The 19,477-nt window shown below is 34.8% G+C and overlaps 1 protein-coding gene across 1 annotated transcript in view; it reads left to right on the plus strand.

Annotated features, from left to right (window-relative positions):
* LOC105215043 (ceramide synthase 5) overlaps window positions 1-19,477 on the plus strand; it is a 71,068-nt gene that overhangs the window by 11,506 nt on the left and 40,085 nt on the right. Inside the window, exons 2-3 of the mRNA XM_011188787.3 lie at window positions 2,862-2,982; window positions 15,223-15,444. Coding sequence (XP_011187089.1) covers window positions 2,862-2,982; window positions 15,223-15,444 — 343 coding nt within the window. The remainder of the gene's footprint in view (window positions 1-2,861; window positions 2,983-15,222; window positions 15,445-19,477) is intronic.

Consider the following 19,477-nt stretch of genomic DNA (forward strand, 5'->3'; position numbering starts at 1 on the left):
AATCGTAGGAATATGATAATAAGATGTGGTGAATATCTTGAAACGTAACAATATAAAAATGAATTGCTTTTCGTTAGTCTCGCTAAAAGTGAAGAACGGCCAAACCGATGTGGCTAATTGTAGTCTTAAAATATTCGTGGAAGCCACAAATAGATAAGTATGTAAATATGGAAAAATCGCGAGGAAGATAATAATAAGAGAATTTTTTCAATTGATAACAAAAATATAAAAAAGAAAACAAAAAATAATAATGTTTTGAAGGTTGTCATTGTTAAAATATTTTTGCCATTGTTCAATTGTATAAGGTTGTGTTGATAACTCAAAACAATTTGTAACAAGTAAGGAAAGGCAACCGAATGATTTTCTACTTTCGCATTTTATTGATGTAATTTTATGAAGATAACCGATATATTCGGCATAAAGTCTTAGAGAATCATCATATAAATAGTATATAAGGGCAGAGGTAATTCCTGAACCTAACGGGTGATTTTTTTGAGGTTAGGATTTTCATGCATTAGTATTTGACAGATCACGTGGGATTTCAGACATGGTGTCAAAGAGAAAGATGCTCAGTATGCTTTGACATTTCATCATGAATAGACTTACTAACGAGCAACGCTTGCAAATCATTGAATTTTATTACCAAAATCAGTGTTCGGTTCGAAATGTTTTTTATCGACAAGTTTTGTTCAGCGATGAGGCTCATTTCTGGTTGAATGGCTACGTAAATAAGCAAAATTGCCGCATTTGGGGTGAAGAGCAACCAGAAGCCGTTCAAGAACTGCCCATGCATCCCGAAAAATGCACTGTTTGGTGTGGTTTGTACGCTGGTGGAATCATTGGACCGTATTTTTTCAAAGATGCTGTTGGACGCAACGTTACGGTGAATGGCGATCGCTATCGTTCGATGCTAACAAACTTTTTGTTGCCAAAAATGGAAGAACTGAACTTGGTTGACATGTGGTTTCAACAAGATGGCGCTACATGCCACACAGCTCGCGATTCTATGGCCATTTTGAGGGAAAACTTCGGAGAACAATTCATCTCAAGAAATGGACCCGTAAGTTGGCCACCAAGATCATGCGATTTAACGCCTTTAGACTATTTTTTGTGGGGCTACGTCAAGTCTAAAGTCTACAGAAATAAGCCAGCAACTATTCCAGCTTTGGAAGACAACATTTCCGAAGAAATTCGGGCTATTCCGGCCGAAATGCTCGAAAAAGTTGCCCAAAATTGGACTTTCCGAATGGACCACCTAAGACGCAGCCGCGGTCAACATTTAAATGAAATTATCTTCAAAAAGTAAATGTCATGAACCAATCTAACGTTTCAAATAAAGAACCGATGAGATTTTGCAAATTTTATGCGTTTTTTTTTTTAAAAAAGTTATCAAGCTCTTAAAAAATCACCCTTTATTTCACTTATTTTCACCACCAAAGTATAACGTGAATAGGGGCAACTTGGCCCATGTTAGTAGACAGATAAACGGTACATTCGGCCTTGAAATTACTCCTGGATTGCAAAGCTGACGAACTAATCGCATTTCTAAAATAATCTAATTTGTGGTGACACATAAAGAATTGCCAATTAACATTAACAGACGAATGTTTTCGCAACAATATCAAACTGCGATTGTAGAAGCAGTTACTAGATATTGGAAATGGTAGGGTCGCAGTTGACACCACGACGGATTAATAACATTTCCAACAGATTTCTGTCACTTCATGGACTCGAAAGAGGAGCTTATTCATCGTGTTTTTCCTGACATGAAACCACAGTATAATAACCATAAATGGCTGATTGAATGACCTATATTGGTTGTAAAAAACAAAGATGTCGATGATCTCAATGCGACAATTTAGAATTTAGTTCCAGGAGAGTTGACACAGCTACAAACCAGTATGACGTAGTCAATTATCTCACAGACTATTTAAAATGCATGCTGCGTAACATAAATCAACCTTGACTATGCAATAGAACAAGAGTGGCTGTGAAGAAGGTAATCTATATCGTCACCGAAGCCAAGATTGAGTCAACTTTGAAATTTGCTGATTTGTTACATACTTCAATATACGATTAAAAAAATTCAAAGTTTAACAAATTATGATGATTTATCTTAATACAGATCTACAATAATATATATCAATAATTTTAAAATTTACTACTTAGCCATAAAAACGTGTGGTCGGGTCTGGTAGTTTTATGTAAATTTAGAAGAGATGTTTCCTTTCTCTGTGCTGGAATTTGGAAAAATATGGTGAATACTGCCTCTAGCCCCCATATAACTGATATACGGCTTTTCAAACTTCCGGTGGAATTTATATTGCAAAATTAAGTGAGCGTATAATATTGGATATGAAGAAGCTTGGTGACAAAAGTAATTTAAATCGGTCCAGGATATGCTATATATAACGATTTTCGCTATTCTAGAGGACTTTAAGTTATGTATGTGGGTTAAATTGTGTGTAATCTCAAAAAATTAAGTAAATTAATTGCGACAGTATGAAATGTTCGATTACACTCGAACCTACCCCTTACTAGTTTCAAGTGGAACCAGTATAAAAATTTACTTTAAAAAAAGGCCAATAATTCTACACTTTCACACCGTTTATTTTGGTTACTTCCAAATTTGTAAATTTTTTCGTATTTCTGTATGATATTCCCAAGATTATAATACAAATAACACAATTGTATTGGTGGCATAGGAATCGTTACTGAAATCTAATGTTTAACAGTCCCGATATTATTTTGAATTTAATGTTCAAAATAATTTTTTTTAGCGAATTCATAAAAAGTTATCGATTGTTACTTCTCAAATAATACTAATTTAGAATTTAAAGTTTAACATTGTAATTTTTCAGATTCTGGATAATGCCTATCGGGAAATCATTAGGTATTAAATCGTCTCGATCAAAAAAAGCTTCCAATGTCCCTATTTTGGAAAAAGCTTACCAAAAGTGTAATCGGTTGAATTACAAACTGGTAAGTAAAAGTTGTTAGAATAATAACTGATATATTATGCTTTTGTTACCGAAAATTTATTTATCATTAAACTTGTTTTGTCTAAAATCCAAAGAAATTGCGACCTTTCTATTCTGCTAGCTGTTTATATTTGTATTTACACTGTCTTCAGGCCTTAACTCCTGGCCTCCTCTTTGACTTTAATCCCAAAATCTGAAATAAGTCTTGGTGATCAAACCCACTTTGACATTCAGTTTCCAAAAAGAAAATCGGCATCGCCATAACGTCTTAAAGAATATTTGGCTTCAGGAAGAATTAAAGACTTGTTATCCAAATACGTGGATTTGTCTTGTACTGATTAGATGAAACACAGTCGCAAAAAACGTGCTTTCCTAACAATATATAAACTGTACCTATAAACGTGGCTCCTCCGAAGCTGTATTTTTATTATTTAAGGGTGGCCATAAGTAAATTGCTAAATTTAGTTCGTTAGCTTGGAATCGTCAAAATCTTCATGTTCGAAGGTCAAGAGTTCAACGGTCTTTAGTAAATAACGATTCACTTGTTATAGCCGTTAAGTGGAAAGAGCTGCTAAACAAAAAACAATGTTTGAATTTCGATATTGGGCTTGAAAGGCAATGCAAACAAATCCTTTCTTAGTAGTTATTCCTTTTTCCATATATCAGAATCTGATGGACCAATTTCAAGGAAATTCATTTCATAATATATCCTTGGTATCCTATCCAATGCTATAGTGAAAATGGGAAAAATCGGTTGACAATCACGCCAACTTCTCATATACCACTATTTTGAAGTCACACTGATTCGTTCACTTAACAATCTATAAATTAAGCAGCAGTGAAGATATCATAAAAAAAATTTGCACAAATATAGCGTTTCGAATAAGCAAAAACAACAAAAACCCACTGTAAATTAATTGTTTGCAAACACAAGTCAAATAAAAATTCGTAAGAAATGAAGGTGAACTTATACTACCGAACTATTCGGGGTTAAAATGGATATGGTCGGAAACAGAAGGTTCTCCAGATTAACCCTTCATTAGAGTTCTACCGATAACTACCGATGGCACTATCGATACTATCGATGGTATTGAACAATCGCGACTATCGTTGGAATATGATATTACACTTTTGAACTGCATAAAGGGTATGGAATACAGACGTCAAGGGCCAAACAATAGCAAACTGCAGCAACAAAAATTACAGAATTCATGTTTTAAAGTATGTACATATAAGTTTATGCGAAGTAAATAAATATAACTGTGTATAAATCTATATTTTACAGCATTTTGAAAAGGTTAATGTTTTAATGAAAACTTCTATAACTAGAAGTCTTTCTAACTCGAAGTGTTTTGTGAATTAAAGTGATTCGAGTTAGCAAAGTTAAAATGTAATTACCCTGAAGAAACGAAAGCATAACAGGATCAATATACTTCATTTTTCTTTAAACTTTTTGGACCCACGCTCCAACAGGAGTTAAATAAAATTATATATGTCTCTTTAAAATGTTTTTTTTTTTTGCTGTAATATGCTTAATAACTTAAATTTTAATTTCATTGATTTCCATTGTAATACTATTTTTACATATAACGAGATTATCTCCATTAACGAGCTTAACTCGATAATCTGTAATTAAGAAACGAGATTTCTCATACAAAATTTCTCTTGATAATCCGAAGTTATAAAATTATCTCGTTTTGTACAACTAGATTTTCGGAGTTAGATGTGCAATACAACACATTTGACATTTTATGAAATACAGGATTTTTCGAAATTTGTATAACGCTCATGTTGTCGCCTTTCAACAAAATAGGATCTTCGGAACCGCAAGCTATTTCCTTCAGTAAGCGACGAAGATACTATATAATTAAAGCGACGACATCTTGCTTCTTGGATTGCCAAGAAAATGCGCTGCCGGTTAGAAAGAACGAATAGCCGATGTATGACTTCCTATCTGTAGTGTTGCTTGCCCAATTTGCATTCCTTGGCCTTTCATACTACGTTCGGACCGACATTCAAAACATCTTGAAAACACAATTTGTGGATTCTGGAACCAAAGTCGTTCTGACCGACAAGAAAATTTTAATAATGAAGGTATTGGAACGATGATTCTTCAAGAGAATTGTTAGAGGCTCTTACTACCCAGCATCTTAGTCTTGCAAAAAAGATAGAAGAGTTTATCAAAGAACTGTTAATGCTTAGTTTAATGGCTATTTTTTCTGGGCCCGCGTAGAGCACACACAATTATTTTGCCACAATTCAATTACATAGGAGCGCTTCCTCCCACTCACCACACGATTTTTTTTTTTGTACTTTTGTTTTTCTCCATTCTTTTGAAAATGTAAATAAATATTAACTGACAATTTGGGGATGGCAAAATATGTCTTCTAATTATATCGACTAAACTAGAACAGGCATCGATTATAATGAGTGGAATGTAAGTTTTTAAGTAGTTTTCAGCGAAAACTGTGATTTCGTTTGACAGATTTTGCATGGATGACATGTTTTCAATGTCGGTCCCAACATAGTATTACCGGTTTACCACTGTTGAAATAATGATAATATAATAATGCTTTTAATCTACGGTTTTTTATAAGTACCGCAGAACATGCTTTGCACCAGCTTCATGTTTGATAGTTTGCGTTTTATATTTGTAATCTCTTCTTCACGAGGACATGTTTATATTAAGTCAACAATATTAACTGCTATGTAGCTATACAATGTGCATCTCTCTTTGACATACACACATGGCTCGCTTTTGGACGGATTGAAATCCGAACTCTTCGATACTAAATCGAGTGTATTATTCCACTTTACCACTATTTAAAGCTATAAATAGCTTTGTTTAATTTTAGCACCTTGCCCGGACTTTTAGTGCCTATAAAACCTTCTGTCTTATATAAACTTCTTCAGTTAGATTGCTATTTAGATATGCATTTGAAGTAAATGCAATTCTTTCTCCACAGTAATTGCTAGTAGCATATGAATCGTTTCGTATCGAATTACTGGCGAAAATGTTTCCCAATAATTTAAACTCAGCTGCTGACTACAGCCTTTCGCTACTAATATCGACTTGAATATTTCGATATTTCCATCTGGATTAAGTTTCATACCAAAAACCCACTTTGACCCAATCGGCTTTTGGCCCTTCGGCAGGTCTACTGCTGACCAAGTGTTGTTTGCTACTAACGCCGCATACTCATTTTTCATATCTTATTGTACCATAATGAGCTAGCATGTACCAATAAGCTTTTAGCTATCTCAACGATTTTGCTGTTAACTCTTTCTGCCACCCCATTTTGTTGTATGTAGTACAGTCAATTGTCTTTTAATGCCGCATTTAAATATTTATTAAATTTACATTGATCGTTGCACAAACGTCTGTGTGCACAAGTTCAAATATTTGTTTGGTTACATGGGTTTTGTCGGTTAAAAAAGGCATATTTTCAATATTTGTTTTCTATGTAAAAAATCATTCAAATTTTTTTCTGTCAGACATATTTGAAGAATAAAATCTGAAATTTAAAAAAAAAAAATAAAACTCCTCCATTGTGACGTCATTTCCGGTAACTCCTCGGAAAAAAGGTGCGTCTTCGTTGTCAGCATGACTCCTGACAGGATCATCTAAAATTAAAAAAACAAAAATAAGTGTTTTAGTTAAGGACATAAACTCTTGCTTGAACGAAGGAAAGACAAAAAAGTAAAAATTGGAATTTTGGCAGACATTTTACCAAAAAAATCCTTCATCCAAACACGAGTAAATTCTATCTAGAACATCTGTGCAAAATTTCATCAAGATCGGTTGAGTAGTTTTCGAGAATATTTGACAACCGACTTTGAAAACACGGTTCCGAGAAAAACGCGTTTAAAGTATTGAGGAACAATAATATCTGACTTGAGCGCACACCTTCCAAAGGCTGTATCTCCGAAACTATTATTCGGATCGACTTGAAAATTTAGGATAATATTCTTGAGAATTATAGAACTAAATCAAAAAAAGTCGCCAGGACATGATAATGCTAATAATGTAATACCAGCGCATCAATTCGGGTTTCGTGCAAAACATTGCACGATAGAGCAAGTAAATAGAATAACTAACGAAATAAGAAAAGCATTTGAGCACAGAGAGTTCTGTTCAGCTATATTTCTAGATGTTGCTCAGGCATTTGATAAGGTGTGGCATGAAGGGCTTTTATATAAGATTAAAAACATTCTACCTTTAGAATTGTATAAAATATTGGAGTGTTATTTAAATAATAGACAATTTATGGTTAAAGTAGGAGGCTTCATATCTGATGAACGACAAATAAGGGCTGGTGTACCACAAGGCAGTGTTTTAGGGCCAACTCAGTACATCATATATACTGCTGATCTTCCAACAGCTAATAATGTTTTGACATCAACTTTGGCGGATGACACAGCTTTAGTGAGCCGTAACAAATGCCACATTATAGCATCAAGAATATTAGCGGCGCACTTAAGATCTGTCGAAGAATGGCTAGCCAACTGGCGTATAAATGTGAATGAACAAAAATGTATGCACGTTGCATTTTCTCTAAGACTAAAAATGTGTCCGGCAGTAAAAATGAACAATATTTTGGTGCCCCAAGCGAATGAAGTTACCTATCCTGGTATTCACCTAGATAGAAGGCTTACGTGGAGAAAACATATATCTAGTAAAATAACATGCATGAAGATAAGAGCTGCAAATTTAAATTGACTTCTAAATAAAAACTCTTAACTTAGCCTAGACAACAAAGTGCTTTTATACAATGTGGTCATAAAGCCGATTTGGATGTACGGCAATCAACTGTGGGGTACGACCTGTGCAATTAATATCGATATAATACAAAGGTTCCAATCGAAAATGCTTAGAAAAATCACGTGCTCACCATGGTACATGCGCAATGATAATATCTATAAAGATCTTGGTATCCCTATGGTAAAGAAAGAAGTAGAGGACAGCAGATTAAAATATATATCTAAACTCCTTGATCACTCAAACCCATTGTCTAATGCTTTAGTACAATCCTGTTATAAATCACGTCTAAAAAGAAGAGATATGCCTGCATACTAAAGAGCAACGTTTCACCAAAACAACTCAATCACCTGGTTGAGCTTGTCTAGTTTTAATTAGTTTTAAGATTCTATAACTTATTCTTAGGCTTTAAAGAGCAGATTCAGTAAATAAATGTATTTGCAAAATAAGTAAGGAAGGGCTAAGTTCGAGTGTAACCGAACATTTCATACTCTCGCAATTTATTTATTTAACTTAATTAATATTATATAATACACAATTTGACCTACATATTCGTCATATATATTGTATAAAGTCCATTGAAAGTTGGAAACCCTAATATTAGGTTAGAAGCACCGAGGTCCTCATGTTCAATATATGGGGCCTTGAAAACCTATGGTCCCATTTCGGCGGTTTTTAGAAATGGGCTGCCACACTATAAATACAGTATTTGTGCAAAGTTTTGCACCGATATCTTCACTAGTGCTTACTTTATATATTGTAAAGTAAACGATTCAGATCATCTTCTAAGTTCTGGTATATAGGAAGTAGGCGTGGTTGTGAAGCGATTTGGCCAATTTTCACAACATATTATTGGGAGGTAAGGAAACTATTACAAACCAAGTTTCATTGAAATCGGTCAAGTAGTTCCTGAGATATGGTTTTTGACCCATAAGTGGGCGACGCCACGCCCATTTTCCATTTTGTAAAAAAATCTGAGTGCAGCTTTCATCTGCCATTTCTTATGTGAAATTTACTGTTTCTGACGTTTTTCGTTAGTGAGTTAACTTACTTTTAGTAGTTTTCAACTAAACTTTTGTATGGGAGGTGGGCGTGGTTATGATCCGATTTCTTTCATTTTTGGACTGTATTGGGATGTGGCTAAAAAAAACGACTGCAGAAAGTTTGGTTTATATTGCCCTATTAGTTTGCGAGATATGTACAAAAAACTTAGTAGGGGGCGGGGCCACGCCCACTTCCCCAAAAAAATTACATCCACATATGCCTCTTCATAGTGCGATCCTTCATACCAAATTTTATTTCCATAGCTTAATTTATGGCTTAGTTATGGCACTTTATGTGTTTTCGGTTTTCGCCATTTTGTGGGCGTGGCAGTGGTCCGATTTTGCTCATTTTCGAAAGCAACCTTCCTATGGTGCCAAGAAATAAGTGTGCCAAGTTTTATCAAGATATCTCAATTTTTACTCAAGTTACAGCTTGCACAGACGGACGGACGGACGGACAGACAGACATTCGGATTTGAACTCCACTCTTCACCCTGATCACTTTGGTATATATAACCCTATATCTAACTCGTTTAGTTTTGGGTGTTACAAACAACCGTTATGTGAACAAAACTATAATACTCTCTTTAGCAACATTTGTTGCGAGAGTATAAAAAAAATTACAAGTTAAATAACGTCACATTCTTATTTCACGGGTAATTTTTCTACGCATCAGAATGCAATTTTTATACAATATGGACGATGAAAGTGCGCACATTTCTACATACTCAACTCCAAAATCGCGTTTTTAAGTTACGACACTATTCATGTTAAGGAGCGATATAATTTCAACAATATCTAGTAATATAAAAAACAGCAACAAGTAAAAACAAAAGCATAAGATGGGCTTCAAATAAGCAAGAATAACTAAAATCCGATTGTCAATTAATTGTTTGCAAAATGCAAACACAAGTGAAGGAGAGATTCGGATAATAACCACGCCCACCTCCCATACAAAGGTTAGGTTGAAAATTACTAAAAGTGCGTTAACTGACTAACGAAAAATGTCAGAAACACCAAATTGTACATAAGAAATGGCAGAAGGAAGCTGCACTGAGACTTTTTTACAAAATGTAAAATGGGCGTGGCGTCGCCCACTTATGGGTCAAAAACAATATCTCAAGAACTACTCGACCGATTTCAATGAAATTCGGTATACTTATAACACTTTCTTGACACCCTGATGACACGGGCGAAATCGGTTCACAACTACTTCTACTTCCCATATAACTCAATTTTGAATTCTTTTGATTCGTTCACTTTATAATACATGTATACATTAGGAACAAATGAAGATAGCGGAATAAAACATTACACAAATACTGTATTTGAGCTGTGACATCACTTGTGGAAAAATTGTCAAAATCGAACCATGACTTTTCAAGGCCCACAAAAGCTTTGTGACATCACATTTCAAAATTTAGGGCAATATCGTTTCCCGCTCTGCTGCGCTCCTGGGTGCTAGACGACTGGACGCTCTGCACCTCGCCGATCACGCAGCAGCATAATTAAGGATCTATTATTTCTTGACTAGTTATTCGTTGTTTCTGTACTTTTATATTTAACTAAATGTTGATTTTATTAAAGATTATTCAATAAATATAAGAATAAATAGAATAACCTGTTTTTTATTTTATGATAAATCCATAAAATTGGAAAATGGGTGACGTCACGTCAAGGGGGGTGAGTTCAAAATGTGACAACTTGTGACAAGGAGGGGGTGGGGAGGGGTTAAAAAGTCCTTAAATTCGTGTGACGTAATTAATGGATGGCCCCATATACCTAATTATAAGTAATATTAAATTAGGGGAGCGTATAGTCTTCGATACATTGTATCTTGGTGGTGAAAACGAGTGAAATCGGTTTAGGAATTACCTCAGTCCCCATATACTATTTATGGTGATTTTCGTTATTCTATTGAACTTTATACCGAATATATGGATGGAATTGTGTTATCTTTATAAAATTACAGCAATAAATTGCGAGAGTATAAAATGTTCGGTTACACCCGAACTTAGCCCTTCCTTACTTGTTTAACTATTCTTTTAATATGAACTAATGTATATTAAATAGTTATTTGGCTGTTTAAACCATAGTTAAGTCTATAATAATCTATGGGATTCTTGCGTGGTGGAGAACGCTTGAATATAATTCTCTCGCGAAAAAACTAATAAGCGTTCAAATAACGCTTCGGACCACACCGACCTTGGTAATTAATTTGTAACAGAATAATACATCCGTGGACATAGTTGGAAGGTGTATGGCCGCGAGTTACTATCACACGGACAATAAGGACAGTCTATGTGTACTCTTCTCTTGTGGAGAACAGCCATAGTTTGTAATCCAAGATCTATTATAAAAACATCGTTGATGTTTTTGGACAACACTAAAGTGAAAAATCCCAACATAGTAAAGAGCTTTAAAAAAAATAATGAGAAAGTACATCCATTTTGGAATAGTAACATGATTCCTTGAATATCATAGGGCCACAATCGAAATCGATTTCAGAAATAACGCTTCGGACCACACCGACCTTGGTAATTAATTTGTAACAGAATAATACATCCGTGGACATAGTTGGAAGGTGTATGGCCGCGAGTTACTATCACACGGACAATAAGGACAGTCTATGTGTACTCTTCTCTTGTGGAGAACAGCCATAGTTTGTAATCCAAGATCTATTATAAAAACATCGTTGATGTTTTTGGACAACACTAAAGTGAAAAATCCCAACATAGTAAAGAGCTTTAAAAAAAATAATGAGAAAGTACATCCATTTTGGAATAGTAACATGATTCCTTGAATATCATAGGGCCACAATCGAAATCGATTTCAGAATATAAAAATATTGTCAAGTGGCTCCCCAAGGTGCGTCCGCAAGTTGTTTTATTACATTATTTCTTCAAATGGCACTTCATCTTTTACCGTGGTGGAGAATGCAAGTCCCGCCAACCAGCAATGTATTTTGTAGATAATTTATGTAACATGGCACGGGTATTAAAATGCTAAAAAATTCATTATTTTATGCTAAAAGATTCGCATGATTTGCTTTATAAATTTTCAAAAATTAATTTTCATGTATAGTTCCAATACGAATAAAAAAAAACATGTGGGACAGAATGATGAAATTCAAATATAGGATTTCATTCACATGAAATTCATGATAAAAACTTTTCTTTCGTGTGGAAATAATTGGAATGATTTATTCACGTGAAGTTTACAATAATACTGAACATGTCCCATTGGTTTATTTACATCGGAACTTCATATTTCTTCAGTATTATATATTTTGGTGTTTCTTGGCACCATAAGAATTTTGGTGTCGTTGATGGACGAAATTGGCTCACTGCCACGCCCACAAAATAGCGAGAACCGAAAACATATAAAGTGCCATAACTAAGTCATAAAAGTAAAGTTTGGTACAAAGAATTACACTAGGAAAGGGCATTTGGATGCAGTTTTTTTTTTTTTTTGATAAGAGACGTGGTCCCGCCCCTATTAAATTTTTTGTATCTCGAAAACTGTTAAAGTTATATAACGCATACTTTCTAGAATCAATTTAAACATGTAGGAAATCAACCAATTTCAAGGAAATTTGGTACGTAACATTTCTTTGGCAACCCAATGTTATACAGTAATCCCTACTTAAGAGCCACTGCTAAAAATTTAACACTAGTTAAAAGGCAATTTAAAGAGGAGAATTCCAAACATTTTTTTATTTTTGGCTTAAATTTTACAGGCATTTAAACGGGAAGTTTAAGGGGGAAGTTTATATGCAAATTTAGACTATACCGCAAAATATGGGCACTTAGAGGAAAAGGCACTAAAGCGTAGATCCTGTACATAGTTTGAAAACGGGCAAAATCGATTCGAAACCACGCCTTCTTTCATTATACCTTAGTTGATATCGGTCCAGGGACTACCCCAGCCGGTTCATATAATCTATAATGATGTTCACTATTCAAGTGGACTTTATGCTGAATATGTGAAACAAATTGTGTGTTATCTTAATAAAATTACATGATTACATTACTAGTGTATAAAATGTTCGGTTAACCCTGAACTTACTTGTTTTTTTATTTTATTTTTAATTTAGGTATTTCTTTTATTAATTGAATCTTCTCGTTTGGAACCTAACATTAAGTAAAAAACAAAATTATAATCCATTTGCAAACTAATCACGTTCAAAGAAGTGATTAAACTGTTTTGGTATTATGTTGCACTTTAGTAGGCTGGTAGATATTTTATTTTCAAGCGGATTTCATTACATGAATTTTGGCTACTGGGGTTTAATGATCACGGAGTTTTGACATATATGTTTTTCTGCTGCCTTATACTTATTTTTTCACTTTGATTGAAACCTCTGTATTATGTATGATATGAAATAACTTTGACTTTAGACTAAGTTTGGAATTTGGGGAACATCATAAGCCGGGCTCCTCATTCAGGTTCGCCGGCTGCATCTAAGTTTTCTTTTCCATTATATACCTATATACATATACATATGTATGTATATCACGCTTTTATTGAAAAAATTTCTTCATCTACAGGCAAATGCTCTTTGAATAAAACTAAAGTTATTGTTGAGTGGTAGAAGATTTTATACAATCGATCAGAACAGATATAATTTGACTATTGTCGTTGAAGCGTAATAACTAAGTAATTTGAATTGTTTCGATATAATTATCCATTCGGACAACATGACCTAGCCAGCGTAGCCGCTGTCTTTTTATTCGCTGAGCTATGTCAATGTCGTCGTATAACTCGCCGTTGCCAATGTTCTGAGGACTGTAAATCTTGCGCAAAATTTTCTTCTCGAAAACTCCTAGTGTCGCCTCTCGGGAATGATAAGCGCTTTGTGGAGTTTGATTTTGGTTCGTCGAGAGAGGACTTTACTTTTCAAATGCCAACTCAGACCAAAGTAGCTCCTGTTGGCAAGAGTGATTCTGCGCTGAATTTTGAGGCTGACATTGTTTGTGTTGTTGATGTTGGTTCCCAGGTTTACGAAATTATCTACGACTGCAAAGTTCTGACTGTCAACAGTGACGTGGGAGCCAAGTCGCGAGTGCTGTTTGTTTGATGACAGGAGATATTACGTCTTGTTCTCCTTCTCCTCCAGACCCATTCGATTTGCTTCCTAATCCAGACGAAAAAAACAGAATTAACGACGCGGTTGCTGCTTCCGATGATATCAATTTCATAGGCGTACACGAGCCGCTGTACACTCTTATAGAAGATTGTCCTTCTCTATTTAGTTCTGCGGCTCGTATTATTTTTTCCAGCATAAAGTTAAAGAAGTCACACGATAGTGAGTCACCTTGTCTGAAACCTCGTTTGGTATCGAACGGCTCGGAAATGTCCATGGTGAATATCTGGTTAGTTGTTGTTACATGGATAAGGCAGCCAAGCAGCTTGTTAACAGTGGGCTTTAGTCTTTCACACATTACGCTCGATAGAACCTTATAAGTGATATTTAGGATACTTATCCCAAATAAGCTGATGCATGCACCTTATCAGTTCTTCGCCACCGTATTTGAATAGCTCGGTAATCCATCGGCCCCCGCTTTGCTCTTCTTCAAACGTGTAATTTCTATTCGAATTTCTTCATGGTCAGGTGATGGAACATTTGTTCCATTGTTATCGATTGGGGTAAAAAAAATTTGGTTAAAAATGGTTAAAATCGGGTCATAACTTCCCTAGCTCCTATATAGGGTACTAGCAAATTATTTATTGAATGCAACTTGTTTGCGCTTTTGCTCATTGACATTTATTCAGTAGATTGGTTAGTCATTCTCCGACATATGTAGGTATGTAAGTTATCCTGAAATATTCTTGATGCTTACTAGAGCTGTGTTATTCGCAAAAGTACATGATAATACGTTATTAGCTATAGCTATTGCTAAATATCTGCTGTATACATTATATATTGCGATATGTCTAACACCCTGCACTGTGATAAATAAAATATTTTACTTTAACAGTAAATTTACTATTTTTTTTTTAAATAAGACAATGTTGTATTCAATGCTAAAGGTATTACGTTTTTAATCTTATATAAGAGGCCTTAGGCAACACCTAAGCAACATCTAGAAATATAGCTGAACAGTACCTACTCTCTGTACTTTTTTTATTTCGTTAGTAATTCGATTTACTTGCTCTACTGTGCTATTTGTTAACCGAAAACCAAATTAGGGAGTATAATACCACCAATTATAGCATTTTTGGGGTATTATCGTGTCCTGACGCTTTTTTCGAGTTTAACTGTAAAGTGGAAGTCTTAATAGATACAATAGCCTTTAAAATTTTAGAAATTTAATTTCATTGGAATAAATTACGTTTAAAACTATGTGTAAATATTTTTTTTAATATATCGACAACCAGCATATGTCAGTTACTAGTTTTTTAATTTATTTAATTTAAAACTACAAAATATTTTAAGGTACCGTCTTTAAAAAAACAAACTGATATGTCTGAGCGACAAATTCAACGTTGGTGGCGATTGAGAAGAGCTGCAGATAGACCAACAACTATAGTAAAATTTTGCGAAAATACGTGGCGCTGCATATATTATTCCTACAGCTTTATTTTTGGAATTATCGTCCTTTGGGATAAGCCTTGGTTTTGGGACATAAAGAATTGTTGGTATGGTTATCCACATCAGGTTTGTAAACTAATTCTTAATATCGTATATTTTGCATAGTAATATTAAAAGTTTATTTATAAATTACTTTATATGTAACATTAATTATAAAAAATAGTGAAATGCAAAACCAGGCGACAAAAAAGTCTTGAACGCACTAAATTCTTTTGATTTAGGTCAAAATCATGTATATACAGTATCCCACAAAATTATGTATACCCTATGAATGTTAATACCAAAATGAGTATATCTTTTAAGCAGTGAAATTTATCGCTTTGTTTGTTTTTCTATTTTGCTTATGGGTATATTGCATTAAAGAATTAAATTTATATATTGTACATTTGAACTATTTGTTGCAAAACACGCGATCATCTGAAAAAGGCAAATATTTAATAACGACAAAAGTATGGATACCCCTATATATTATAAAAAAAATAGTGCTTCAATATTTACTGTTGGTATCTTTAGCGTTAATTACATCCAAAAGACTTTGAGACATGCTGTCTACCAAGTTCAGAGAAAGTGATTCTGGTATGTTTTCCCAGGAGTCCTTCAATCTTTTAAAAATGTCTCATTTGGACACACTCCATTCACTGGTATTCAGCATCGAAAAAGCCTTGGAATATAAGGATTCTGAACAGTATCGAGTCAATAGGCGTTGAGACTGCAATACAACGGCGGGTCAAAAGCCTCTTGACTTCAAGAAGGATAATAGCAGAATGGAACGATTCCAGAATGACCAAGGAGGTCCGCAGGGGTACCACACAAGGTGGTGTGTTATCTCCGCTCCTATGGACATTAGTGGTGAATTAATTATTAAAGGAGTTGGACGGCAAAGCCCCTAAGATAATAACTGGGCAACTCATGCAGGCTTGGGGCTGAATGCGGAGAAAACTGACTTGCTTGTTTTTACGAGGAAGTACAAAATTCCCACATTTAGACACCCCTCGCTAAATGGGACAGAACTCCCTCTCAAGGATCGCACCAAGTACCTGGGGATAGTCTTGGACAGCAAACTGCTGTGGAAGTACAATGTAGAGGAGAGAGTAAGAAAGGTCAGCAATGCTTTATATGCGTGCAAGCAGATGCTTGGTACTACCTGGGGGCTTCCTCCCTCTCTTATGCACTGGTGCTACACAGCAGTGGTAAGTGGTGGACAGGCGCACGGAAATCAACGTATCGAAAGCCAATGGAAACAATTACACTCTACATCAAAATGCGCTCTTAAAAAGAGAATACAAATAAAAAATACAATAATTGTGGAGGAAATCACACTGCTAAATTGTCACTGGGAATTCAAACTCGCCTTAACCAAATGATAAATATCCCTTGTAGTGATAATATAGAAATCACAGACCAGATTTCAGTCTTATCCAAGGAAGCTATGCAAATGTGGTAAAGCGCGGCGCTGTGCAAATGCAACAACCGCCAAATCTACCAAATGGAGGTACTGAAAATATGATTCTAAACCTCACTCAATGTATGACACAATTTATGTCTACGATGCAAAACATGATTCAAGATTTGATCAAATCACAAAACAAAATGTTACAAACCTTATTATCTAAAAAGTGAGTATACTAAATATTTGTATATGGAATGCCAAAGTGTAAACCAACACAAACTAGAGATAATACGATTTCTGACTAAAAAAAACATAGATGTTATGCTACTGCCAGAAACTCATTTAACAAATAAAAACAATTTCTTTATACCGGGATATAGACTTTATGTTACAAATCACCCAAATGGAAAGGCGCACGGAGGAACAGCAGTATTGGTTAGAAATCGGTTAAATCACCATGCTTTAAATGCTTCTGCCCAATTGCAAGCTTCAACAATATCCTTAAAACTCGAGGTTCGGACCTAACTCTAACGACTATATACTGTCCATCTCGTTTTAACATTACAGATTGCGAATTTAAATACTTTTTTGGAACACTAGGTCCAAGATTTCTAGCAGGTGGAGATTACAATGCAAAACACATCTACGGGGGCTCACGTCTTATTAATCCGAAAGGACGACAGCTGTACTACACTATTATGAATAAGCACAATAACCTTGATATAATTTCTCCTCGTAAGCCGACATACTGACCCACTGATAGACACAAAATACCAGACTTTATAGATTTTGCTGTAGTCAGAAATACAGATAAATCGCTTATAAACGCAGACACATGTACTGTCTTATCTTCTGAATATTCTCCTGTATTAATAAAGCTCTATTTTAAAGATCTCGAGAGTACATTAAAAATTATGAAAACTGATGGGATGACGTAATTTTTCTTACCGAAGGTAAGTTTAATTTATTTGGCAGCGATATATGGACAATGGTGTGGCGTAAACCCAACACAGAACTTACAAATCGAAACTTACTACCGACGGTGAATTACGCAGGTGGACATGTTATGGTGTGGGGGTGCATATTATCCAAAAGCGTCGGAAATTTTGGTTTTTTGTTGATGGGATTAAGTCTAACCAACACATAATGTTCATAAACACACACGCTTCGTTTTTTATACTCTCGCAACAAATGTTGCTCAAGAGAGTATTATAGTTTTGTTCACATAACGGTTGTTTGTAACACCCAAAACTTAACGAGTTAGATATAGGGTTTTATATACCAAAGTGATCAGGGTGAAGAGTGGAGTTCAAATCCGAATGTCTGTCTGTCCGTCCGTCTGTGCAAGCTGTAACTTGGGTAAAAATTAAGATATCTTAATGAAACTTGGCACACTTATTTCTTGGCACCATAGGAAGGTTGCTTTCGAAATGGAGCAAAATCGGACCACTGCCACGCCCACAAAATGGCGAAAACCGAAAACACATATAGTGCCATAACTAAGCCATAAATAAAGCTATGGAAATAAAATTTGGTATGAAGGATCGTACTATGAAGGGGCATATTTGGATGTAATTTTTTTGGGGAAGTGGGCGTGGCCCCGCCCCCTACTAAGTTTTTTATACATATCTCGCAAACCGACAGAGCTATATAAACCAAACTTTCTGCAGTCGTTTTTTTTAGCCACTTCCCAATACAGTCCAAAAATGAAAGAAATCGGATCATAACCACGCCCACCTCCCATACAAAAGTTAGGTTGAAAATTACTAAAAGTGGGTTAACTCACTAACGAAAAACGTCAGAAACACTAAATTTCACATAAGAAATGGCAGATGGAAGCTGCACTCAGATTTTTTTACAAAATCGTGGCGTCGTCCACTTATGGGTCAAAAATCATATCTCAGGAACTACTCGACCGATTTCAATCAAACTTGGTTTGTAATAGTTTCCTTACATCCCAATGATATGTTGTGAAAATAGGCCAAATCGCTTCACAACCACGCCTACTTCCTATATACCAGAACTTTGAAGACAATCTGAATCGTTTACAATATATAAAGTAAGTACTAGTGAAGATATCGGTGCAGAACTATGCACAAATACTATGTTAATAGTGTGGCAGCCCCATTCTAAAAATCGCCGAAATCGGACCATAGATTTTTAAGGCCCCATATATCGAACACGAGGACCTCGGCACTTCTAACCTAATATTATGGTTTCCAACTTTCAATGGACTTTATACAATATATATGACGAATATGTGGGTCAAATTGTGTATTATATAATATAAATAAAGTTAAATAAATAAATTGCGAGAGTATAAAATGTTCGGTTACACCCGAACTTAGCCCTTCCTTACTTGTTTATTTTGCTTAGCACTTGTTACTCAGTTAACCGTACTTTATAGTTATCTATTCCTCCTAATGGCGGTTAGAATGATGTGCTGAACACAAAGACGACACGACGTAGCGACGGCTGACTACAAATGTCTTGAACATTTTGAAAACGGCAGTGACATATAAAACATATAAAACAGCAATTTCATTATTGCCGTAGTAAAATCTTTCACTTCAATAAAATTTACATATTTAGTTTAAAGTGAAATTATTTGTGCAAAAAATTTAAAAATTGGCAATTTATTTGTTTTCAATAATCCATTGTTATTATAAATTATATATCAAAGCTATTTTACGTTTCTGCTAGCAAAAT

Source organism: Zeugodacus cucurbitae, chromosome 5 (genome assembly GCF_028554725.1).
Source record: "Zeugodacus cucurbitae isolate PBARC_wt_2022May chromosome 5, idZeuCucr1.2, whole genome shotgun sequence".
Lineage (NCBI taxonomy): Eukaryota > Metazoa > Arthropoda > Insecta > Diptera > Tephritidae > Zeugodacus > Zeugodacus cucurbitae.